Source organism: Salmo trutta, chromosome 24, assembly GCF_901001165.1.
Source record: "Salmo trutta chromosome 24, fSalTru1.1, whole genome shotgun sequence".
NCBI classification, from domain to species: Eukaryota; Metazoa; Chordata; class Actinopteri; order Salmoniformes; family Salmonidae; genus Salmo; species Salmo trutta.
This window is the reverse complement of record NC_042980.1, coordinates 25,696,881-25,723,733: the sequence shown is the minus strand read 5'-3', so window position 1 is coordinate 25,723,733 and position 26,853 is coordinate 25,696,881. Positions and strand designations below refer to the sequence as shown.

The following is a 26,853-nucleotide window of genomic DNA, read 5'->3' as shown; positions in this document are numbered from 1 at the left end:
GCCAATATCCAGCAACTTTGCACAGCCATTGAAGAGGAGTGAGACAACATTCCACAGGCCACAATCAACAGCCTGATCAACTCTATGCGAAGGAGATATGTTGCATTGCATGAGGCAACTCACTGCTCATACTTTTTCTTATAAGGTATCTGTGACCAACCGATGCATATCTGTATTACCAGTCATGTGAAATCCATAGACTAGGGCCTAATGAATTTATTTCAATTTACCGATTTCCTCATATGGGCTCCCGAGTGGCGCAGTGGTCTAAGACACATCTCAGTACCTGGTTCGAATCCAGGCTGCATTACATCTGTCCATGATTGGGAGTCCCATAGGGCGACACACAATTGGCCCAGCATCGTCCCTGTTTGTCTGGGGTAGGCCGCCATTGTAAATAAGATTTTTTTTCTTAACTGACTAGTTAAATAAAGGTTAAATGAAAAAATATATACACTGCTCAAAAAAATAAAGGGAACACTTAAACAACACAATGTAACTCCAAGTCAATCACACTTCTGTGAAATCAAACTGTCCACTTGGGAAGCAACACTGATTGACAATAAATTTCACATGCTGTTGTGCAAATGGAATAGACAACAGGTGGAAATTATAGGCAATTAGCAAGACACCCCCAATAAAGGAGTGGCTCTGCAGGTGGGGACCACAGACCACTTCTCAGTTCCTATGCTTCCTGGCTGATGTTTTGGTCACTTTTGAATGCTGGCGGTGCTTTCACTCTAGTGGTAGCATGAGACAGAGTCTACATCCCACACAAGTGGCTCAGGTAGTGCAGCTCATCCAGGATGGCACATCAATGCGAGCTGTGGCAAGAAGGTTTTCTGTGTCTGTCAGCGTAGTGTCCAGAGCATGGAGGCGCTACCAGGAGACAGGCCAGTACATCAGGAGACGTGGAGGAGGCCGTAGGAGGGCAACAACCCAGCAGCAGGACCGCTACCTCCGCCTTTGTACAAGGAGGAACAGGAGAAGCACTGCCAGAGTCCAGCAAAATGACCTCCAGCAGGCCACAAATGTGCATGTGTCTGCTCAAACGGTCAGAAACAGACTCCATGAGGGTGGTATGAGGGCCCGACGTCCACAGGTGGGGGTTGTGCTTACAGCCCAACACCGTGCAGGACGTTTGGCATTTGCCAGAGAACACCAAGATTGGCAAATTTGCCACTGGCGCCCTGTGCTCTTCACAGATGAAAGCAGGTTCACACTGAGCACGTGACAGACGTGACACAGTCTGGAGTCGCCGTGGAGAACGTTCTGCTGCCTGCAACATCCTCCAGCATGACCGGTTTGGCGGTGGGTCAGTCATGGTGTGGGGTGGCATTTCTTTGGGGGGCCGCACAGCCCTCCATGTGCTCGCCAGAGGTAGCCTGACTGCCATTAGGTACCGAGATGAGATCCTCAGACCCCTTGTGAGACCATATGCTGGTGCGGTTGGCCCTGGGTTCCTCCTAATGCAAGACAATGCTAGACCTCATGTGGCTGGAATGTGTCAGCAGTTCCTGCAAGAGGAAGGCATTGATGCTATGGACTGGCCCGCCCGTTCCCCAGACCTGAATCTAATTGAGCACATCTGGGACATCATGTCTCGCTCCATCCACCAACACCACGTTGCACCACAGACTGTCCAGGAGTTGGCGGATGCTTTAGTCCAGGTCTGGGAGGAGATCCCTCAGGAGACCATCCGCCACCTCATCAGGAGCATGCCCAGGCGTTGTAGGGAGGTCATACAGGCACGTGGAGGCCACACACACTACTGAGCCTCATTTTGACTTGTTTTAAGGACATTACATCAAAGTTGGATCAGCCTGTAGTGTGGTTTTCCACTTTATTTTTGAGTGTGACTCCAAATCCAGACCTCCATGGGTTGATAAATTGGATTTCCATTGATTATTTTTGTGTGATTTTTGTTGTCAGCACATTCAACTATGTAAAGAAAAAAGTATTTAATAAGATTATTTCTTTCATTCAGATCTAGGATGTGTTGTTTAAGTGTTCCCTTTATTTTTTTGATCAGTATATATAAAAAACAGATATGAACTGGAGCGTGTCGAGAGTTTCAAGTGTCCACATCACCAACGAACTATCGTGGTCCAAACATACCAAGACAGTCGTGAAAAGTGCACGACAAAATCTTTTCCCCCTCTGGAGACTGAAAAGATTTGGCATGGGTCCCCAGATCCTCAAAAGGTTCCATACCTGCACCATCAAGAGATTCCTGACCGGTTGCATCACCGCCTGTTATGGCAACTGCTCGGCATCTGAGTGTCAGGTGCTAAAAAGAGCAGCCATCCAAGACCTATATAATAGGCGGTGTCAGAGGAAAGCCCATAAAATTGTCAGAGATTCCAGTCACCCAAGTTATAGCAAGCGCCAAGTCTAGGACCAAAAGGGTCCTCAACAGCTTCTACCCCCAAGCCATAAGACTGCTGAACAATTCATTAAATTGCCACCAGACAATTTACATTGACCCCCCCCCTTTTGTACACTGCTGCTACTCGCTGTTTGTTTGTTATCTTTGCATAGTCACTTCGCCCCCACCTACATGTACATATTACCTCAACTAGCCTCTACCCCAGCTCACTGACTCGGCACCAGTGTCCCCTGTATATAGTCTCGTTATTCTTATTGTGTTTACTTTTTATTATTACTTTTTATTTTAGACTACTTGGTAAATATTTTTCTTCTTCAAGAACTGCACTGTTGGTTAAGGGCTTGTAAGTAAGCATTTCACGTTAAAGTCTACACTTGTTGTATTCGGCGCATGTGACAAATGAACGTTTGATTTGACAATGCTGGAGGAAAAGACGTGGCGGGCCTGGCACAGTTCCTGGTATATGTCCGTTACGTTTATGGGGGGTCAATTAAGGAAGACATCCTCTTTTGCAAACCACTGCAAACCAGGACAACACGAGGATATTTTTAAAGTACTGGACAGCTTTGTGACATCAAATGGACTTTGGTGGTCAAGATATGTTGGTATCTGTACTGATGGCGCAAAAGCCATGACAGGGAGACATTGTGGAGTGCAAGCGTTTGCTCCCGACGCCACTTGGGTACACTGCAGCATCCACCAAGAGGCTCTTGCTGCCAAAGGATTGCCTGACAGCTTGAAAGACGTTTTGGACACCACAGTGAAAATGGTTAATTTTGTTAAAGCAAGGCCCCTGAACTCCCGTGTATTTTCTGCAGTATGCAATTTTATGGGCAGCGACCATGTAACACTTTTACAACATACAGAAGTGCGCTGGTTAACAAGGGGCAAAGTATTGACACGTTTTTTTGAAGTGAGAGACGAGCTTAAAGTTTTCTTTACTGACCATAATTTTCACTCGTCTGACCGCTTCCATGATGACGAGTTTCTCACACAACTGGCCTATCTGGGTGATGTTTTTTCTCGCTTGAATGATCTGAATCTAGGATTACAGGGACTCTCCGCAACTATATTCAATGTGCGGGACAAAATTGAGGCTATGATTAAGAAGTTGGAGCTCTTCTCTGTCTGCATTAACAAGGACAACACACAGGTCTTTCCATCATTGTATGATTTTTTTGTGTGCATATGAACTCAAGCTTACAGACAATGTCATGTGATATAGCGAAGCACCTGAGTGAGTTGGGTGCGCAATTACGCAGGTACTTTCCGAAACGGATGACACAAACAACTGGATTCGTTATCCCTTTCATGCCCTGCCTCCAGTCCACTTACTGATATCTGAACAAAAGAGCCTCATCGAAATTGCAACGAGTGGTTCTGTGAAAATTTTATCAGAAGCCACTGCCAGATTTCTAGATTGGGCTGCGCTCAGAGTATCCTGCCTTGGCAAATCGCGCTGTTAACACACTGATACCCTTTGCAACCACGTGCCTATGTGAGAGTGGATTCTCTAGCATGGAAACTAAATACAGGCACAGACTGTGTGAAAAATTATTTAAGACTGAGACTCTCCAATACAACCCAACATTGCAGAGTTATGTGCATCCTTTCAAGCACACCCTTATCATTAACCTGTGGTGAGTTATTCACAATTTTCAATGAACAAATAAGGTTTTATATGTAAGATGGTTAAATAAAGAGCTAAATTATTGATTATTATTATTTGTGCCCTGGTCCTATAAGAGCTCTTTGTCACTTGCCACGAGCCATGTTGCGTCAAAAACTCACACTCATTCTTATGTTTAATGAACTTCCGGTCCGGAGCGTGCAGTCGCACTTCGCTTCGCTCCACAGGTAATATTACACTTCTTTACATTACAACAGTTTGGTTTGTTTGATCTGAGCAATTTTTTCTTAGCTATCAAAGATAATTGTGTAGTTTAGAGTAATTAGAGTAATTATCGAGGCCAGCTATTTTTTCGTCCTCCTAACGTAGTCAACACTGCTAGCTGCTAGCTAGTCAACACCGCTAGCTAGCCAACCGTTACCGACTAGCAGCGCTGTAGATACTAATACATTACAACGGAACGATTTGACTAGTGCAGTGTTAGCTAGCTAGCTACATAGCTGTCTTTGTCATAGCTTGATAATTGTATAGTTTAGTAATTATCGAGGTTAGCTAGGTTAGCTAGCCAGCTATTGACGTCCCCCGCGACGCCATTGCAAGCAAGCTTAACTTTCTGAACATTCGAGACGTGTAGTCCACTTGTCATTCCAATCTCCTTTGCATTAGCGTAGCCTCTTCTGTAGCTTGTCAACTATGTGTCTGTCTATCCCTGTTCTCTCCCCTCTGCACAGGCCATACAAACGCTTCACACCGCGTGGCCGCTGCCACTCTAACCTGGTGGTCCCAGCGCGCACGACCCACGTGGAGTTCCAGGTCTCCGGCAGCCTCTGGAACTGCCGGTCTGCGGCCAACAAGGCTGAGTTCATCTCAGCCTATGCTACCCTCCAGTCCCTAGACTTCCTGGCGCTGACGGAAACATGGATTACCACAGATAACACTGCTACTCCTACTGCTCTCTCCTCGTCTGCCTACGTGTTCTCGCATACCCCTAGAGCATCGAGCCAGCGGGGTGGTGGCACTGGAATCCTCATCTCTCCCAAGTGGACATTCTCTCTTTCTCCCCTGACCCATCTGTCTATCTCCTCATTTGAATTCCATGCTGTCACAGTTACCAGCCCTTTCAAGCTTAACATCCTTATCATTTATCGCCCTCCAGGTTCCCTTGGAGAGTTCATCAATGAGCTTGATGCCTTGATAAGTTCCTTCCCTGAGGATGGCTCACCTCTCACAGTTCTGGGTGACTTTAACCTCCCCACGTCTACCTTTGAATCATTCCTCTCTGCCTCCTTCTTTCCACTCCTCTCCTCTTTTGACCTCACCCTCTCACCTTCCCCCCCTACTCACAAGGCAGGCAATACGCTTGACCTCATCTTTACTAGATGCTGTTCTTCCACTAATCTCATTGCAACTCCTCTCCAAGTCTCCGACCACTACCTTGTATCCTTTTCCCTCTCCCTCTCGCTCTCATCTAACACTTCTCACTCTGCCCCTACTCGGATGGTATTGCGCCGTCCCAACCTTCGCTCTCTCTCTCCCGCTACTCTCTCCTCTTCCATCCTATCATCTCTTCCCTCTGCTCAAACCTTCTCCAACCTATCTCCTGATTCTGCCTCCTCAACCCTCCTCTCCTCCCTTTCTGCATCCTTTGATTTTCTCTGTCCCCTATCCTCCAGGCCGGCTCGGTCCTCCACTCCAGCGCCGTGGCTCGACGACTCACTGCGAGCTCACAGAACAGGGCTCCGGGCAGCCGAGCGGAAATGGAGGAAAACTCGCCTCCCTGCGGACCTGGCATCCTTTCACGCCCTCCTCTCTACATTTTCCTCTTCTGTCTCTGCTGCTAAAGCCACTTTCTACCACTCTAAATTCCAAGCATCTGCCTCTAACCCTAGGAAGCTCTTTGCTACCTTCTCCTCCCTCCTGAATCCTCCTCCCCCCCCTCCTCTCTCTCTGCTGATGACTTCGTCAACCATTTTGAAAAGAAGGCTGATGACATCAGATCCTCGTTTGCTAAGCCAAACGACACCTCTGGTCCTGCTCACACTGCCCTACCCTGTGCTTTGACCTCTTTCTCCCCTCTCTCTCCAGATGAAATCTCACGTCTCGTGACGGCCGGCCGCCCAACAACCTGCCCACTTGACCCTATCCCCTCCTCTCTTCTCCAGACCATTTCCGGAGACCTTCTCCCCTACCTCACCTCGCTCATCAACTCATCCTTGACCGCTGGCTACGTCCCTTCCGTCTTCAAGAGAGCGAGAGTTGCACCCCTTCTGAAAAAACCTACACTCGATCCCTCCGATATCAACAACTACAGACCAGTATCCCTTCTTTCTTTTCTCTCAAACTCTTGAACGTGCCGTCCTTGGCCAGCTCTCCTGCTATCTCTCTCAGAATGACCTTCTTGATCCTAATCAGTCAGGTTTCAAGACTGGGCATTCAACTGAGACTGCTCTTCTCTGTGTCACGGAGGCTCTCTGCACTGCTAAAGCTAACTCTCTCTCCTCTGCTCTCATCCTTCTAGACCTATCTGCTGCCTTTGATACTGTGAACCATCAGATCCTCCTCTCCACCCTCTCCGAGTTGGGCATCTCCGGCGCGGCCCACGCTTGGATTGCGTCCTACCTGACAGGTCGCTCCTACCAGGTGGCGTGGCGAGAATCTGTCTCCGCACCACGTGCTCTCACCACTGGTGTCCCCCAGGGCTCTGTTCTAGGCCCTCTCCTATTCTCGCTATACACCAAGTCACTTGGCTCGGTCATATCCTCACATGGTCTCTCCTATCATTGCTACGCAGACGACACACAATTAATCTTCTCCTTTCCCCCCTCTGATAACCAGGTGGCGAATCGCATCTCTGCATGTCTGGCAGACATATCAGTGTGGATGACGGCTCACCACCTCAAGCTGAACCTCGGCAAGACGGAGCTGCTCTTCCTCCCGGGGAAGGACTGCCCGTTCCATGATCTCACCATCACGGTTGACAACTCCCTTGTGTCCTCCTCCCAGAGTGCTAAGAACCTTGGCGTGACCCTGGACAACACCCTGTCGTTCTCCACTGACATCAAGGCGGTGACCCGATCCTGTAGGTTCATGCTCTACAACATTCGCAGAGTACGACCCTGCCTCACACAGGAAGCGGCGCAGGTCCTAGTCCAGGCACTTGTCATCTCCCGTCTGGATTACTGCAACTCGCTGTTGGCTGGGCTCCCTGCCTGTGCCATTAAACCCCTAAAACTCATCCAGAACGCCGCAGCCCGTCTGGTGTTCAACCTTCCCAAGTTCTCTCACGTCACCCCGCTCCTCCGCTCTCTCCACTGGCTTCCAGTTGAAGCTCGCATCCGCTACAAGTCCATGGTGCTTGCCTACGGAGCTGTGAGGGGAACGGCACCTCCGTACCTTCAGGCTCTGATCAGGCCCTACACCCAAACAAGGGCACTGCGTTCATCCACCTCTGGCCTGCTCGCCTCCCTACCTCTGAGGAAGCACAGTTCCCGCTCAGCCCAGTCAAAACTGTTCGCTGCTCTGGCACCCCAATGGTGGAACAAGCTCCCTCACGACGCCAGGACAGCGGAGTCAATCACCACCTTCCGGAGACACCTGAAACCCCACCTCTTTAAGGAATACCTGGGATAGGATAAAGTAATCCTTCTACCCCCCCCCCCCCCCCCCCCCCCCCCCCCAAAAGATTTAGATGCACTATTGTAAAGTGGTTGTTCCACTGGATATCATAAGGTGAAGGCACCGATTTGTAAGTCGCTCTGGATAAGAGCGTCTGCTAAATGACTTAAATGTAAATGTTAAATGTTTAATAAATGTATCGTATAGTGTGTGTGTGTGTGTGGCAGGCTTACAATGATGGCAAAAAACAACATTTGAGAGTGCGCTGACCCTGGTGCTGGAGGGGGTACGCAGCTGGAGGTTGAATGTTTGAAGGGGTACGGGACTATAAAAAGTTTGGGAACCACTGTTTAGCGAGAGACCCAATCTGTAATATAGTACACTTACCATAGTTAGGTTTTGAGAAATTTTGAAATTAGAGAAATTTTTTTAATTATCCAGGTTCTCAATAAGGCCCTTCAAGGTTGAAGGACTCAAGAGAACTTGAATCATTTAGTCCCTTAAAATTATCATCAGACTTTTATCGCTAACACTTCAAAGGCCATAATAAATAGTTATGGTGATAAAGGGCAACCTTGTTTTACAGCTCAAAACTTTCAGAGAAGTATCCGTTGTTGATTATTTTACATATAGGGTTGTTCATTATTTTTACCCATCTTATGTGAGATTTTCCAAAGTAAAAAAAAATCCAGGCACTCATAAACAGATTCTAGGCATACTGTATCAAAGGATTTCTCAAAATCTGCTATAAAGATTATATCTGGTTTCCTTGTATTCTGTATTTCAGTCTGTCTTCTCTTTATCCTCCCACATTACTGATCCATCCATTGACTGAATGCCAAATAGGTGTGTGTGTGTGTGTGTGTGTGTGTGTGTGTGTGTGTGTGTGTGTGTGTGTGTGTGAGAAACTCTACTCCCTTTTGATTGGTGGGAAGGGGAAAAGGAAGGGGTGGGAGAGTTAAGTGTAGCGTACCAAATGGCTCCCGATATAGTCCACTACCTTTGACCAGAGCCCTTTCAGCAATTCATCCATTTAAGGTTTTATATTAACGTATTACCTGCTATCAATTATATAGTTTATCTATTGATGAGTTCCTTTGTACACTTTTGTGTGAAAAGGGCTGCTTATTGTGATGACTTTAAATAATGTTACTTTTGCATATATAGTGTATTAGTGGATTCAGCTATTACTGAAGAGCTCAGTAACTTTCAATATGACACCGTCATAGGATGCCACCTTTCCAACAAGTCAGTTTGTCAAATTTGTGCCCTGCTAGAGTTGCCCCGGTCAACTGTAAGTAATGTTATTGTGAAGTAGAAACGTCTAGGACGAACAACGGTAGGGCACACAAGCTCACAGAACGGGACCACCGAGTGCTGAAGCGCGTAAAAATTGTCTTGTCCTCGGTTGCAACACTCACTACCGAGTCCCAAACTGCCTCTGGAATAGGGCTGTTGCGGTGACCGTATTACTGCCACCAGCGGTCACGAGTCATGAACGCAGTCAAATTCCACATTACCGTTTTGTCACGGTAATTAGGCTTCTCCAAGCTCTCTTGCTGCTGATGGTCATTAGTAGACTACCAAACTTGCTGGTACTCAGCACTCTATTGTCCCTCTAATCACTCTGACATCAATGCAAATGTATTTGAAAAACTAATCAAGCACTTCATGAGAGCCCATGAGCTCATGTTGCACAACATTTCTATAGGCTGCAATTGCGGGAGAAAACACAGTGATGGCTGCTAATAAAAATATGAGGATCCCATCAGCTTTCTATAGGCTAGGCTTACTATACTTTTTTTCTCTACTTTCTTAATATTAAGCACATTGTTTGTTTATATTTCCAACAGGAGTATAGCCTACCTGGCTGGCATGAAAATAAACCACGGGGGAAAGCGTCCTCCATTCCTATGTATTTTTTCCGGCTGCCCCTGTTTCGATACAGGTGCATGATAATGGTCCATTCTAAATCAAAACAAATGTCACACATATATATTATTTAGTATATGTTAAGATATGATTAAATCAAGAATAGTCTGATGGGTGACAATATTAGCCTATCACTTGATATATTATCACTTGTGAATGATGCCCAGCATAAGAAACAATGCCTTTTTTTAAATCATAGTCACTACTTTTTCTAATAATTTTTTATTTTATTTATTTCGCCTTTATTTAACCAGGTAGGCTAGTTGAGAACAAGTTCTCATTTGCAACTGCGACCTGGCCAAGATAAAGCAAAGCAGTTCGACACATACAACAACACAGTGACACATGGAATAAACAAACATACAATCAATAATACAGTAGGAAAATCTATATACAGCATGTGCAAATGAGGTAGGATAAGAGAGGTAAGGCAATAAATAGGCCATGGTGGCAAAGTAATTACAATATAGCAATTAAACACTGGAATGGTAGGATGTGCAGAGGATGAATGTGCAAGTTGAGATACTGGGGTGCAACGGAGCAAGACAAATAAATACAGTATGGGGATGAGGTAGATTGGATGGGCTATTTACAGATGAGCTATGTACAGGTGCAGTGATCTCTGAGCTGCTCTGACAGCTGGTGCTTAAAGCTAGTGAGGGAGGTAAGAGTCTCCAGTTTAAGAGATTTTTGCAGTTCGTTCCAGTCATTGACCGCAGAGAACTGGAAGGAGAGGTGGCCAAAGGAAGAATTGGCTTTGGGGGTGACCAGTGAGATATACTTGCTGGAGCGCGTGCTACGGGTGGGTGCTGCTATGGTGACCAGTGAGCTGAGAATAGGTGGGGTTTTACCTAGCAGAGACTTGTAGATGACCTGGAGCCAGTGGGTTTGGCGACGAGTATGAAGCGAGGGCCAGCCAACGAGAGCATACAGGTCGCAGTGGTGGGTAGTATATGGGGCTTTGGTGACAAAACGGATGGCATTGTGATAGACTGCATCTAATTTGTTGAGTAGAGTGTTGGATGCTATTTTGAAAATGACATCGCCGAAGTCGAGGATCGGTAGGATGGTCAGTTTTACGAGGGTATGTTTGGCAGCATGAGTGAAGGATGCTTTGTTGCGAAATAGCCTCCGATTCTAGATTTAATTTTGGATTGGAGTTTAATGTGAGTCTGGAAGGAGAGTTTACAGTCTAACCAGACACCTAGGTATTTGTAGTTGTCCACATATTCTAAGTCAGAACCGTCCAGAGTAGTGATGCTCGACAGGCGGGCAGGTGCGGGCAGCGATCGGTTGAAGAGCATACATTTAGTTTTACTTGCATTTTAAGAGCAGTTGGAGGCCACGGAAGGAGAGTTGTATGGCATTGAAGCTCATCTAGAGGTTAGTTAACACAGTGTCCAATGAAGGGCCAGAAGTATACAGATTGGTGTCGACTGCGTAGAGGTGGATCAAAGAATCACCAGCAGCGAGAGCGACATCATTGATGTATACAGAGAAGAGTCAGCCCGAGAATTGAACCCTGTGGCACCCCCATAGAAACTGCCAGAGGTCCGGACAACAGGCCCTCCAATTTGACATACTGAACTCTATCGGAGAAGTACTTGGTGAACCAAGCGAGGGATTCATTTGAGAAACCAAGGCTGTTGAGTCTGCCAACAAAAATGTTGTGATTGACAGAGTCGAAAGCCTTAGCTTGTCGAAAGCCTTGTTGGCAATCACAGAGGACAGACGTTTCTTGTAGTTGGCCACCAGGTTTGCACACATCTCAGGAGGGATTTTGTCCCACTCCTCTTTGCAGATCTTCTCCAAGTCATTAAGGTTTCGAGGCTGACGTTTGGCAACTCGAACCTTCAGCTCCCTCCACAGATTTTCTATGGGATTAAGGTCTGGAGACTGGCTAGGCCACTCCAGGACCTTAATGTGCTTCTTCTTGAGCCACTCCTTTGTTGCCTTGGCCGTGTGTTTTGGGTCATTGTCATGCTGGAATACCCATCCACGACCCATTTTCAATTCCCTGGCTGAGGGAAGGAGGTTCTCACCCAGGATTTGACGGTACATGGCCCCATCCATCGTCCCTTTGATGCGGTGAAGTTTTCCTGTCCCCTTAGCAGAAAAACACCCCCAAAGCATAATGTTTCCACTTCCATGTTTGACGGTGGGGATGGTGTTCTTGGGGTCATAGGCAGCATTCCTCCTCCTCCAAACACAGCGAGTTGAGTTGATGCCAAAGAGCTCCATTTTGGTCTCATCTGACCACAACACTTTCACCCAGTTGTCCTCTGAATCATTCAGATGTTCATTGGCAAACTTCAGACGGGCATGTATATGTGCTTTCTTGAGCAGGGGGACCTTGCGGGCGCTGCAGGATTTCAGTCCTTCACGGCGTAGTGTTTTACCAATTGTTTTCTTGGTCACTATGGTCCCAGCTTCCTTGAGATCATTGACAAGATCCTCCCATGTAGTTCTGGGCTGATTCCTCACCGTTCTCATGATCATTGCAACTCCACAAGGTGAGATCTTGCATGGAGCCCCAGGCCGAGGGAGATTGGCAGTTATTTTGTGTTTCTTCCATTTGCGAATAATCGAACCAACTGTTGTCACCTTCTCACCAAGTTGCTTGGCGATGGTCTTGTAGCCCATTCCAGCCTTGTGTAGGTCTACAATCTTGTCCCTGTCATCCTTGGAGAGCTCTTTGGTCTTGGCCATGGTGGAGAGTTTGGAATCTGATTAATTGATTGCTTCTGTGGACAGGTGTCTTTTATACAGGTAACAAGCTGAAATTAGGAGTGCTCCCTTTAAGAGTGTGCTCCTAATCTCAGCTCATTACCTGTATAAAAAACACCTGGGAGCCAGAAATCTTTCTGATTGAGAGGGGGTCAAATACTTATTTCCCTGATTAAAATGCAAATCATTTTATAACATTTTTGACATGCGTTTTTGTGGATTTTTTTGTTGTTATTCTGTCTCACTGTTCAAATAAATCTACCATTAAAATTATAGACTGATAATTTCTTTGTCTGTGGGCAAACGTACAAAATCAGCAGGGGATCAAATACTTTTTTCCCTCACTGTAAGCAGTCTGAGTTTCAAGTTTGGGAAAGATAATTTTCTCCATAAAAATTGAACATTTGCGCTTATAGTCTACAACCATGTGCACATTGCTGCGCTTATTATGTGAAGAAATAGCCTACTAGTTTAACAACATTTTAACATAAAAGTTCTGATCTGTTGCGTTAGCCACATTGCATCCATTTTTTTTTATGCTAGTGGTTGTAATAATTTGGGATCTATCACATCCCACTACTATCCCAGACTATGTTTGGTATATTTATTTATCACACAGAATAGAATAGGTTGACTTTTGTACTATGGGAGGATAATAGATTGACATAGACTAGTGCTTTTGCTGTTCATAAGGCCTATTCATTTTGTTGTTAGCTGACGAAAAGTAAATGTCGTCTCAGTTCTTCCAACATCTTCAATATGCTCCTTGGAATTGGATAAGGACATGCGCAGTTGTGTCCCCGATGTGTATGTTTTCACTTGTAGCCTGTGAGAAAGACCCAATCACGTGACGGAGAGCCATGTGAATGAGAGGCGATTCGGGTTGCGCAGCACACTCAGGGAGAAGGGCACAACGCAGCACTCGGGGCCGCAAAAGGCATGGATTTTGTTTTAGGGTGCATTATGGCCACAAAGGGTATGCCGCCGTGAAATTCGAGGCATTATCAAGTGCTTGTCAAATTGTGAATGAGAGACTATTGTAGTGTGTACAGCCTGCGTAAAAAAGAAAGCAGAGCTCTTGCCTTTCATGTGACTTTTTACAAATCATCATTAGTCTCATCATGCAGCCTTACCATGTATTGAAAATCAAAACATATAGCCCAACGTTTGTAGAACAGGTAAAGTTTACATTAATAACTCTAAATTAAGCATAAAGGAGTACCTATTTCTTTGTTAACCGCTCAAAACAGAATAGCCACGTGTGCGCACTCCCTCAAATCGTTTGGGGAAAATATCCTTTCTATTTTATTCCTTTATTTTATTCAGCTTTGTTCAATTGTATTCTTCATAATATAAAATAATGCCACGGAATTATAAGCAAATCTTGTCTGCTAAATTAACTAGTGTCGCCCACAGCCATTTGGCACAGCCACATCAGGACCTAACATAAGGACAGCTCCTGTATGCTATTCTTTTCTTCTGAAATAAACTACATTTTCTTCATATCATGCTTCTTTAGACTTGTCTAAAATAAATAATGGATTTATTGTGAAGGTGTAGGCTATATTACATGGATTTATTAGACTTTTTAAAATGGCTTGTGTGGAAGCCAGGAGATGCTAAATATGTTTATGTTAATTAACAGTCAATTACCGTGAGACCGACAGTTATGTGCTTGACAATCACCAGCTGACGAAATTTTGTAACCGCCACAGCCCTATTCTGGAAGCAAAGTCAGCACAACTGTTCGTTGAGAGCTTCATGAAAAAGCAGACTGCGAGCCAGGCCTAATCGCCAGGCCTAATCGCCAGGCCTAATCGCCAGGCCTAATCGCCAGGCCTAATCGCCCAACCTCCCCAATGCTCTTGTGGCTGAAACAACACAGAATAAAAGTCTCATGATGGTAGTGACTGCCCATTACTGCTTATCACTTGTTAACCATCCTTTATTTACATTACGTTAATAAAATATTTAAGCATACTTTTATAATATATGCCATTTAGCAGTCACTTTTATCCAAAGCGACTTAGTCATGCCTGCATACATTTATACATTAGTTATACATGTCTGACTTCATGTATTTTCAGGTAAAGATACCTCCTTCTCGGTTGTCAATAGTTACCACAGCCACATCGTCATAAAGCCTGCATATTCCTACAATTTATCTCCTTAAAGTGTGATTTTTAAACCTAACCCTAACCTTAACCACACTGCTTACCTTATGTCTAACCCCAACTTTAAATTAACAACAAAAAGCAATTTTTACGATATGGACAATTTTAACTTTGTGGTTGTGGTAACTAGTGGAAACCCTCCCTCTCTGTGACTGCCCCACACAGACCAGACAAGTAAGCGCGCAATGGATTGCAGTTAATTAGCACATTTTTTTGTGCTAAACTATGTAGAATATTGGCCTGTTGGAACCTACAACTCCCTACTACATTGCACAGTTCGGGCTTGATCTGAGTTCTGTCTAGAGAAACTGTGCATTGATCTCACAGAAACCCCCCCCTGAACAAATTATATTTCAAATAATGGAACCAACGTTGATCAATTAGTTGTTTAAAAAACAGAAAATAATCATTTATGTTAATTGCTCAGCACTAGTTATAACCTCTTCTCAGGTCTCAGGTGCTGTGCCATGCTATAACATGTTAACCTCTTCTCAGGTGCTGTGCCATGCTATAACATGTTAACCTCTTCTCAGGTGCTGTGCCATGCTATAACATGTTAACCTCTTCTCAGGTGCTGTGCAATGCTATAACATGTTAACCTCTTCTCAGGTGCCGTGCTATAACATGTTAACCTCTTCTCAGGTGCCGTGCCATGCTATAACATGTTAACCTCTTCTCAGGTGCTGTGCCATGCTATAACATGTTAACCTCTTCTCAGGTGCCGTGCCATGCTATAACATGTTAACCTCTTCTCAGGTGCTTTGCCATGCTATAACATGTTAACCTCTTCTCAGGTGCTGTGCCATGCTATAACATGTTAACCTCTTCTCAGGTGCCGTGCCATGCTATAACATGTTAACCTCTTCTCAGGTGCTGTGCCATGCTATAACATGTTAACCTCTTCTCAGGTGCCGTGCCATGCTATAACATGTTAACCTCTTCTCAGGTGCTGTGCCATGCTATAACATGTTAACCTCTTCTCAGGTGCTGTGCCATGCTATAACATGTTAACCTCTTCTCAGGTGCTGTGCCATGCTATAACATGTTAACCTCTTCTCAGGTGCCGTGCCATGCTATAACATGTTAACCTCTTCTCAGGTGCTGTGCCATGCTATAACATGTTAACCTCTTCTCAGGTGCTGTGCCATGCTATAACATGTTAACCTCTTCTCAGGTGCCGTGCCATGCTATAACATGTTAACCTCTTCTCAGGTGCTGTGCCATGCTATAACATGTTAACCTCTTCTCAGGTGCTGTGCCATGCTATAACATGTTAACCTCTTCTCAGGTGCTGTGCCATGCTATAACAGAGCATGTGGAGGATGCTGGGGTCCACTCTGGAGATGCCACCCTCATGCTACCTACCCAGAGCATCAGCCAGGGGGCCCTAGAGAAGGTCAGTGTGTGTGTGTGTGTGTGTGTGTGTGTGTGTGTGTGTGTGTGTGTGTGTGTGTGTGTGTGTGTGTGTGTGCGTATCATGCTGATTTTTTTTTACCCACCTACTAGGGGCTGACTCACTCAAAACATGTCTCACATCAATCGTGAAAGTGTGCATCGTTATGAAAAGTTTCCACATTTTATTTGTTAGACAGTTAGTCTGTTGGCCTGCCTATATTTAGGATCACTGACTCCTGACAGGGAATTCATTATTAGGCTGTGGTTTATATTTCTTTTTCACTACTGTAATCTATTGCCCAGGCTGTGAATATGTAAATAATTTATACTGAGTTATAGGTTCGTCTTTGATGGAAGCTTCATATTTAGTATTTGTCCTCCATTACTCTCAGGTGAAGACTGCCACACGGAAAATTGCTAAGGCGTTTGAGATCTCTGGTCCGTTCAATACTCAGTTCCTAGTGAAAGGCAACGATGTCATGGTAAGTGTGTGTGTGTGTGTGTGTGTGTGTGACGCATGACGGAATACGTTAGAGAAAGCTACAAATGATCACTTGACGTTTTCAGTCGTAAAAAAAATAAGCAATTTGGTCATGAATTGAAATACAGAATCTCGGTGTGGTCACAGTGAATTCTAAAGATGAAAAGATGGATACAGTGCCTTCAGAAAGTATTCATACCCCATGACTTAATCCACATTTTGTTGTTAACTGCCTGAATTCTCAGCCATCTACACACAATACCCAATGATGAGAAAGTTAAAACATGTTTTTAGAAATGTTTGATAATTTATTGAAAATTAAATACAGAATCATGTCATTTACGTAAGTATTCACACCCCTCAGTCAATACATGTTAGAATCACCTTTGGCAGCGATCTTTCTGGGTAAGTCTGTTAAGAGCTTTGCACACCTGGATTGTACAATATTTGCACATTCTTCTTTTAAAATTTCCTCAAGCTCTGTCAAGTTGATTGTTGATCATTGCTAGACAGCCATTTTCAAGTCTTGCCATAGATTTTCAAACCGATTTAAGTCAAAACTGTAACTAGGCCACTCAGGAACATTCAATGTCATCTTGGTAAGCAATTCCAGTGTATATTTGGCCTTGCGGTTTAGGTTATTGTCCTGCTGAAAGGTGAATTTGTCTTCCAGTGTCTGTTGGAAAGCAGACTGAACCAGGTTTTCCTCTAGAATGTTGCCTGTACTTAGCTCTATTCTGTTTTTTTGTATCCTTAAAAAACTCCCTAGTCCTTGACGATGACAAGCATACCCATAACATGATGCAGCACCACCATGCTTGAAAATATGGTGGTACTAAATATGTGTTGTTTGATTTGGACCAAACATAAGGCTTTGTATTCAGGACATAAAATGCATTTCTTTGACAGATTTTTTTTGCCTTATTGCAAACAGGATGCATGTTTTGGAATATTTGTATTCTGTACAGGCATCCTTCTTCTCACTCTGTCATTTAGGTTAGTAATGTGGAGTAACTACAACGTGGTTCATCCATCCTCAGTTTTCTCCTCTCACAGCCATTGAACTCTGTAACTGTTTTAAAGTCACCTTAAGCCTCATGGTTAAATCCCTGAGCGGTTTCCTTCCTCTCTGGCAACTGAGTTGGGAAGTACGCCTGTATCTTTGTAGTGACTGGGTGTATTGATGCACAATCCAAAGGGTAATTTGTAACTTCACCATGCTCAAACCAAATTCAATGTCTGCATTGGAAAACCTCCCTGTTTTTTGTGGTTGAATCTCTGTTTGAAATTCACTGCTCGAATGAGGGACCTTACAGATAATTGTATTGTTGGGTAAAGAGATGAGGTAGTCATTAAAAAATCATGTTCAACACTATTATTGCCATGCAATTTATTATGTGACTTGTTAATCACATTTTTACTCTGAACTTATTTAGGCTTTCCATAAGAAAGAGGTTGAATACTTAAGACATTTCAGCTTATTTCATTTGTACAAATTTCCAAAAATTTGGTGGTTGGCGTGGCAGAGGTCATGGCAATGAGCGAAGTCTAAATTTTAGAGGTTTCATCTTGCTAATGTAGATTTTTTTGTTGTTGCATTTTTAAGCCAATTTCCTGCAATTTACACATTTCACCATGGAGCTGAGAATTTTATCAGTTTAAGCCCATTTCCTGCAAATCTACACATTTTTCCCATGCAGCTGAGAAACAATGTTGTAGTTTTGAAGCACATTTCCTGTTAGTTGCCATGGAGCTGAGAGAACTTTGAAGTTTTAAGCTAGTTTCCTGCAATTCTGTGTGTTTTGACATGGCTAATGTTGTTATTTTGCTCAAATATAATAACAAAATTAAAACTGGTGTTCAACATAAAATAATAGTAATTTAGCAGACACCCTTATCCAGAGCAACTTACAGATTTGTTTACCTAGTCGGCTTGAGAATTTGAACCAGTGACGTTTCGGTTACTGGCCCAACACTCTTAACTGCTCTTAACCACAAATTCCATTGCTTTATGGGTTTTCAATTCTCCTTGACTGTCTAGCTTTTATTTTGGTAATCAGAGATTATATTATAAAAAAAAAAAATAGGTCCATTATCTTTTCTAAAAACCTGTTTTCGCTTTGTCATTATGGGGTATTGTGTGTAGATTGATAAGGATTTTTATTTATTTAATCAATTAGAATAAGGCTATAACGTAACAATGTGGATAAAGTCAGGGGGTCTGAATACTTTCTGAATGCACTGTATTTGGTTTACACTAAAAGCCTTTTTCCATCCCAAAAATGATTTATTTATATATTTTATTTTTTACACTGTTTGGATTTAGGCTACTTGGAAAAAAAGCTTAGGCGGATTAAAATGGCAGAAGAATCCCAGATTGGAATCATAGTTTCTTTTTTGAAATTTTATTTTAGGCATTCGATAAACTTGATGATGATTTGGTTATTTGAATCACACTATGTAGTGCACTATAGCGCACTACATAGTGTGGAAATAGTTAGTTTAAAGGACACATCATTCAATTAATCAATCAAATTGAGCCTTTGTTACAGTTGCCACTAAGTGCTTTAACGGTAATAGTAACTCCTCCCATCCTCCTCCAACTGTACTGGGTTAGAATGAAAATGTCAGCAAGTGATAATTAATGTGTGTGTTCCTCCCTGCCAGGTGATAGAGTGTAACCTGCGAGCATCCCGCTCCTTCCCCTTCGTGTCTAAGACCATCGGAGTGGACTTCATTAGTGTGGCTACACGGGTCATGGTGGGTGAACCCCAGGATGAGGCTGCTCTGCCCTCTCTGGAGAACCCCATCATCCCTGTTGACTATGTGGGAATCAAGGTGAGGCTCTCTGACTACAGGGCTCTGTCCCAATATCCATACTAGAACACTACTTAGAATGAAGCAATAAGGGGAGACTACAGGGCTCTGTCCCAATATCCACACCAGCACACTACTTAGAATGAAGCAATACATCTTTTTTTTTGCTATAATAAGTGTCTTACTATGCAATAGACTAAAGAGTAGCAGAGGGACCCTGATTAAAAGTGGTAATAGCACCAACCTCTCCTATTGCCATTTTCACCTATTATACCCTCCATAATAGTCTTAATAATGACCATGTCTTCTGTGGCCTGGCCTGCAGTAAACTGCGGGGGGACTATTGTACTGCTTTAGGCATGGTAGAACAGTCCCGGCCCACACAGGGAGGAGGGTAATATATGTACAATAAGTATGATTAGCCATATGAAGCCTATTATTTAGGCCCTGTGTTTTGGTTAATCATGTCACATGACCTGGAGTTTAACCTTTATTTATCGAGATTTTTCACCAAACAATCTCATTTTCTTTTCATGACAATTGCTTTTATTTTTGGTCTAATTCTAATTTCGGGAAAATGCTTAAAATAAAAGTTTAAATCCAGGTCATGTGACAACCTAAACACAGGGACCTTCTAATGAATACGGGGTGGAAAGGAGACACTCGCTCCCGAGTGGTGCAGTGGTCTAAGGTACTGCATCTCAGTGCAAGAGGCGTCACTACAGTCCCCGGTTCGAATCCAGCCTGTATCACATCCGGCTGTGATTGGAAATACTTATTTCCCTCATTAAAATGCAAATCAATTTATAACATTTTTGACATGCGTTTTCTGGATTTTTTAGTTGTTATTCTGTCTCTCACTGTTCAAATAAACCTACCATTAAAATTATAGACTGATCATTTCTTTGTCAGTGGGCAAACGTACAAAATTAGCAGGGGATCAAATACTTTTTTCCCTCACTGTAGATGACGCTTACCTGACACACTTGTGTGTTTCCTTCATGTGGAGGAAATGCTATAACCACCCCTCAAACACATCTAGCTAAGTGGATGTGTCACTATTGTCTAGACATGTACTCTTACTCGTATACATGGATGAACGCTTCACGGCAGACTGGAACCATTTAACTCTGTTTTGTTTGTAGCTACATCTTGTTTGGCCAGCTTTGTGTCAAGTCACTCCGGTTTACACTGACTGTGGCGTGTGCTGAAAGTAGCCCATCACTTTATCCTACTGATCTTTCGATAGCGCCTGCTAAATTCAGGGCATCAAATGTTGTTGAGAAAAGTAGCAAAACGTTTGTTGTTCTCGATGGCTAACATTATATCTTTCAAAAACGGCGAGGTAGAAAGGGCTGTCAACACATTCTGAACAGCTCACATTATAGACAGAAGCGTGCTACATCACAGTTCAATCCAAACTCATCTCCCGGGATGTCCAGACCATACATTATCTCAGCCAATCATGGCTAGTGGGAAGGTTCCTGTTTTTTTCCATGGCTAAACCAACTAGGCTTGTAATTTAAAATGTTTATTAGTATTTATGGATGGAATACAAGTTTGTTATTAAGGCACATGAAAGTTCACATGTTCCAGAAGGCATTTCTGCCCCAAAAAATGCATTTTGATAAAAAATACATATTTACGTTTAAATGCTGTTCCTGTGAAGTAGTGACGTGCGACATACGCCTAGTTTCCTGAAACGAGTCACACATTGCTCAATTTAATGTAATATTTTGTGACCTGAGTCTTTTAACCAAAATATCACAGATGAGACGACAATGTTCAGCTGCCCCTTTAACATTACCGTTGTCATAACTCTCTCTCCTTGATGAGGATCAAAGGTGCCACATCAGCTTGGCACATGGCTGACAGATAGGGGGGGTGCTGGATTTATGACTTTACAGCCGACCATAAATAGTTTGCAGAAACTTTATCTTTCTTGCCCTGCAGTATTGGAGGACTGAAACTCCTTTGTTACAGAGAGTGTGGCTGACCTAAAAACTCTAACATCAAAAGATTGGACATTGGAACATTGTTTCTGAAATCCGAATGGTTGATGGGGACTTAAAGAATAATCTTGTCACGTTGTTTATTATTTTGTGATGTCATTAAGGATGGTATATCAACGTAACGGTAACTCTGAAAGTGTACGCTTTCTATGTGTCAGGTTTACATCTAAATGTTATAAAAAATTATATGATTAAATATGAGAATACTTTTGTGAAGACAGCAATGTGATTTTAGCCCTCTAAATGAGAGTTCTGTTTTTTTTATAAACTTGTGCCCAGTCAGTAGCCACGCCCAAGTGAGCTCAGAGTTCAGAATGTCCCTTTGGCCAGAGTGCTTAAAAGGACTCGCTAAGAATTAACATACAGACCAGAACGTGTGGAGAGGTGGCTACACGTTGAAATGGTTAGAAACGTTGTACTGACGCCAGACTGGATGGAGCTGTGGCTACACAGCTGAAAATGGTTTAAACTTTACAGACGAGCCGACGTACAGCGCGAGCTCACCGTTACGAAATGGTTAGAAACGTTGTACTGACACCAATGGAAAGGCGGAGCGAGCTGAATGTTCTGGTCTAGTCTACCTTCTTCACTCGTGTTGAGAGTTTCTAACCATTTCGTAAAGTTCAGCTCGCTCTGTACGTTGGCTGGTCTGTAGAGTTTAAACCATTATCAGCGAACACTCCAAGACCAGAGAAGCTCTACAACTAAGAAGGACATTGTGACCTCTGGTAGACAACCAGAGCCTTATATTGAGCCACTACCCATAGAAGGATCGATTGGTTTCAACAGGGAGACGACAGAGAAAGACATCTATGCGTAAATATATATTGCATTTCTAATCTGAATGAGCGGTGGTTAGGGGGCTAAGTATTCTGGTTATTGTGACCGTAGTTTCCAAATGTATGTACGATAAGTTGTCTCTCTCACTTTATCTTTCCCCACCGCCTTTCCATTGCGTAACGAGCAGTCATATCGTGTCAGTCCACTAAGGACTTTTATCTCATGTAAGTGTGTATGGTATTCTGTGTTATTATTTAGTTAATAAATAAATAATTAAATCAATTTGTGTAGTACTGAATATTCAAAAGGGCTAGGGTTCTTGTGGATCCACGGATTATGCAACATTCAGAATAAGACTGATGAGGTAATAATTAATAATCGACTATTATTGTTGTAAGAGATAGTATCTCGTTAAACAACTTTTCCGGTGGTGCCCCAAATTCCTAATGAGTTAATTGTTAAATGATTCATTTAATCGAGTAACAATTAAACATAGTTAGTTTGATTCAATAAATAACAGTCATCAGATTAATGATAGTCACGACACCGTGGTAACGGGGCCACTCGAGTGGTCACTGTGCCTTTGAGAATCTTGACTAGTAGAGGCCGACGACATCTCTTCGATAGCAGTGGAAGCAAACTCAAACATTTAAAAACAACCTAACTTGTTAACAAAACAATGTAAATAGCCAAGAAACCCAAGGATAAAGTCTAACTTTAGAATACTGAACAAAAATATCAACACATGTAAAGTGTTGGTCCCATGTTTCATGAACTGAAATAAAAAATCCCAGAAATGTTGATATTGACTTTTTATGAAATGCTCGCACTGTAAAGCCCTGAGTCTGACCACCCGCCAACGTGGCTGGTGAATTAGACATTCTTACCCGCCAGTGGCAAAAATATACCCGCATTTGGCGGGTCTTAATTTTAGGCCCTGGTTATGGCAGTGACTAACTAAACTGTTACTGGTAGATTGAAATGTGTGCGTGTGGAGTCAGCCAGCCAGCTGGTGCTTGAACGCTGTTTTCTCCCAAAGTAATTTCCTGTTGTAATTACAAAGGAGAGGCAGCACAATAGCTGTGGTTGGGAGGAGGGAGGGGGCAATGGGCCAGGTATAATCCCTGTCTCCTCTCCTCTCTGTAACTTCTCAATATCCAGGCTTGTGTAGAAGAGAATATTAAACAGTGGTGAATAGTCTAGTCTGTTGTCTATACGTGAGCCAAGCTCTAACTTCTTACATTTACGTCAGAGTTGAGGGTATGACAATTCTGTGTCGCTCTCTCTAACACTTTCCTCTCTCTCTCTGTGTCTCTCTGTCTGTTTTTCTTTCTGCCTCTCTTTTTGGTGCAGTCACTACAAAGATTGAGCAGCCGTAACTTTGAATACCCATAAGTTGTCTCCGACACTGGTTGAGAGGGAATACCCTCTTGGGCAAGTGGTAAAGATGTTGACATCCCGAGCGGGAGACCGGGTTTAGATCCCAGCCATGACATGTACAACATGGTTTATCCGGGGGGTTGAGAGATTTTCCACCTCTAGATGGCAGCCTTGTCACAAAACCTGTTTGATTTGAAGCACTAGTCCTGATGCTCCATTTCCTCTCGGTTGTTGAGTGTAGCAAATGAGTGTGATTGAATTTCCAACCAAAGCAACATTTCTTACTCACAGGTAATCCCATGTCTTTTTATCAATAGCTTTCTGTGATACATCCTTTAACACCATTAAAAAGGTATTATAATGCTGATATAAGGATTTGAATCACCAGAACATGTGATTGCAGAAGAAAAGTTTGCACTGCTTTTTTCAGTAATGCCTATACTTTAGGTTACACTAAACACATTTGAGACCTTTCCATCCATTCCATTCTTCCAGCCACAATATAGGGTGAAGTTGCCTCTAGACACTGATCTTGGGTCAGTTTAGCATTTCCCCCCCACTAATGGTTAAGATTAGGGTTGGGGGAGGTCTCCACCGCTAAGCTCGACAGGTTAAAATACCAAAATGGTCTGTCTGTTTGTATCCTCTCTGTGATAGGCTCCTATGTTCTCCTGGCCTCGCCTTCGTGATGCCGACCCAGTCCTGCGCTGTGAAATGGCTTCCACAGGAGAGGTGTGCATGCGCACACACACACAAACAACCATGTATAAACAAACACACACATATATAGGCACTAGCACGCATACACATACATTACACAGACACACACACAGATTACACATGTACGCACACAGACGCGCTCGCACACACATGCATGTACATGCACACACACACACGCACACACACACACACACACACATATACACTTAACAGCTGTCTGTCTCCCTCCTTGCAGGTGGCTTGTTTTGGACCAAACATCTACTCTGCCTTCCTCAAGGCTATGCTATCCACTGGCTTCAAGCTGCCAACAAAAGGCATCCTCATCGGGATCCAGGTCTGTGTGTGTGGTTCAAGAGAGTACACATCAGGGTTAACAAGCCTCCGTCCACTGACACTTCCCTTTTTCAAACACTCTCAAATTATTTAATCCATAATCTCACAATTGTCAGAATTTTTTTCTTCCCAAGTCTCTTTCCAAAGTGCTTTGCTCTGTAAAAAGCTGTTTTCAGGTACATGTCAGATACTAAAACAGAGTAGACAAAAGCGGTTAAAAAGATGTGCGTCCCAAATGACACCCTATTCCTTATATAGTGCACTACTTTTGACCAGAGCCCTATTAGCCTGGTCAAAAGAAGTGCACCATATATGAAATAGGGTGCCATGTGGGACACCGTTTTAAAAGGTTGCTGTTTCTCATGTGTGTGTCAGAAACAGCCATGCGTGTGCAGCTAGTAAGATTAATGTAGTGTTCATGTGTAATATGTAGCTAGCGCTCCTCAACGAGCCAGTCAGTGGGGTTATGAATGAGTGCCTCAGGCCTGCTCCTAGCTAGCCACACTAAAGCTGAATAGCAGGATCTGTAAAAGGCTGATGCATTCATATCATAAATGATCATCGATCCAAGGACTGGTCTCCCATGGCTGCGACAGCAGTTCTGATGGAAAGTTAAGTGTGTGTGTGTATGTCTGTGCCTGTGTGTACATCAGATACTTACATAGAGGTATTTTATTGAGAGAGGAAGGTCTTGTAAAGTCTTCTGTGTCTATGTTTTCATCGGGTAGAGAGAGAGATGGTTAAACAGGGCTTTATGAGCTCTCTGTAGAGTCCCCACATCCTCCTCTCTTCCTTCGCCCTCCCTCTCGCCCCCTCTACATTTTCCCCCTCTACATCTTCCCCCCTCTACATCTTCCCCCCCTCTCTCTTCCCCTGTCTTTCTTCCCCTGTTTCTCCCTCCTCTCCTTTCACTCTCTCCTTCTCTTTTCCCTCTCTCCCTCCTCCCCTCGCTTACCCTCCCCCTGTCCTCTCTCTCTTCCTCCCTGTCTCCTCCCTCTCTCTGGTGACACTCTTCTTCTCTCCATCTCTTTCTCCCTCCTTTCCTTTCACTCTCTCCTTCTCTTTTCCCTCCCTTTCTTCCTCCTCCCTTCTCTTCCCCTCTCCCCCCTCTCCTCTCACTCGTTCTCCCTGTCTCTGGTGACAGACTGTCTGTGTGTGAGGAAGTCCTTTGAGGGCCAGATGAAAGTTGACAGTGGTTATTTCTTATCATGGCATTCAGCTCCACATGTCACAAGTGCTCAGTGCAGGTCTGATGGAAGAATATGTCTAGCACTATGAAGGCCTAGTACCTAGTAATGGGGGAAGAAAATCCATACAGTTACATATCAAGATATTATTTTTGACGATATATCGTATAGTTTTGACTATCGCAATATAATTTTTGCTCTAGTTGGCTGTACCTGCACCAAAACAGTATTTTCTTCATAGCTTGTTCCCCGTCTTCTTTTTAAATAGGGAGCCAATTTGTTTTCAGTACTTTTATTTCCATGACTGATCAACATTTTTCTCATGGCTCTCTTGTACCTCTGCGGCAGACATGGTGAGCAATATGTTTAGAACAGCGAATCGCACTAAAATCACAGTATTAAATCACAATATAGAATTGTCAGAATCGCAATACATATCGTATCAGCACCAAAGTATGGTGATAATATCATATCGTGAGGTCCCTGGCAATTCCCGGTGGTACTAGTACTCCAGGAAGCCTTGGTGCTGCTTAAAGATCTGACAATACCAAAGTCATGTCCCATCCTTTTATCCTCCTCTCCTCCGCCTCGCCACTGTGGAACTTACTGGTGTCCAAATGACCACTGGATTCTCTTCACCCACCCGGAGAGCAGGGTTTCCAATAGGAGAATTTGGGGCCTGACCAGTGGCCAGGAAGAGATTAATTTATCGGACAGTTGAGAAATGGACCAGTCATCCATATGCGTTTGGTGCGTAACCCATTATTGTGTCTACCCACGCAGCCAACGGCATCAATAAACCAGGGATATTACTTTCCTAAAACAATAATTGTCCACCTCACAGTTCAACTGTCGGAGATTTGAGCACTAAATGCATCAGCACATTGCATGCATAGGCCTATAGGCTTAGTGATCTACTATAGTCAGGGTTAGAAATTAACACCCGCCAAATTGGGTATATTTTGACATTGGCGGGTAAGAATGTCTATTTCACCAGCCACGTTGGCGGGTGGTCACACAGAGCAAGGCCACATGTAGAGGTTTGGTCGAATTGACTAGAAAGGCTACTAAAGTGACTTTATTGGGACAGTAAATCATTTTTTTCTTATTTTTACTCTATACTTCAAAAGTTTTGATTTGAAATCAAAGAATGTCAATGAGGATAAAGTGCAGACTGTCAGCTTTAATTTGAATTTTCATTCATATCGGGTGAACCGTTTAGAAATTACAGTACTTTTTGTACATAGCCCCCCCATTTTAGAGGAGCAAAAGTATTGGGAA

At 43.5% G+C, this 26,853-nt stretch overlaps 1 protein-coding gene across 1 annotated transcript in view; it reads left to right on the top strand.

Moving 5' to 3' along the window:
- The window catches only part of cps1 (carbamoyl-phosphate synthase 1, mitochondrial), a 106,004-nt gene that overhangs the window by 66,073 nt on the left and 13,078 nt on the right, over window positions 1-26,853 (top strand). The window contains exons 30-34 of the mRNA XM_029711600.1: window positions 15,756-15,863; window positions 16,255-16,344; window positions 19,011-19,181; window positions 23,990-24,064; window positions 24,288-24,386. Coding sequence (XP_029567460.1) covers window positions 15,756-15,863; window positions 16,255-16,344; window positions 19,011-19,181; window positions 23,990-24,064; window positions 24,288-24,386 — 543 coding nt within the window. The remainder of the gene's footprint in view (window positions 1-15,755; window positions 15,864-16,254; window positions 16,345-19,010; window positions 19,182-23,989; window positions 24,065-24,287; window positions 24,387-26,853) is intronic.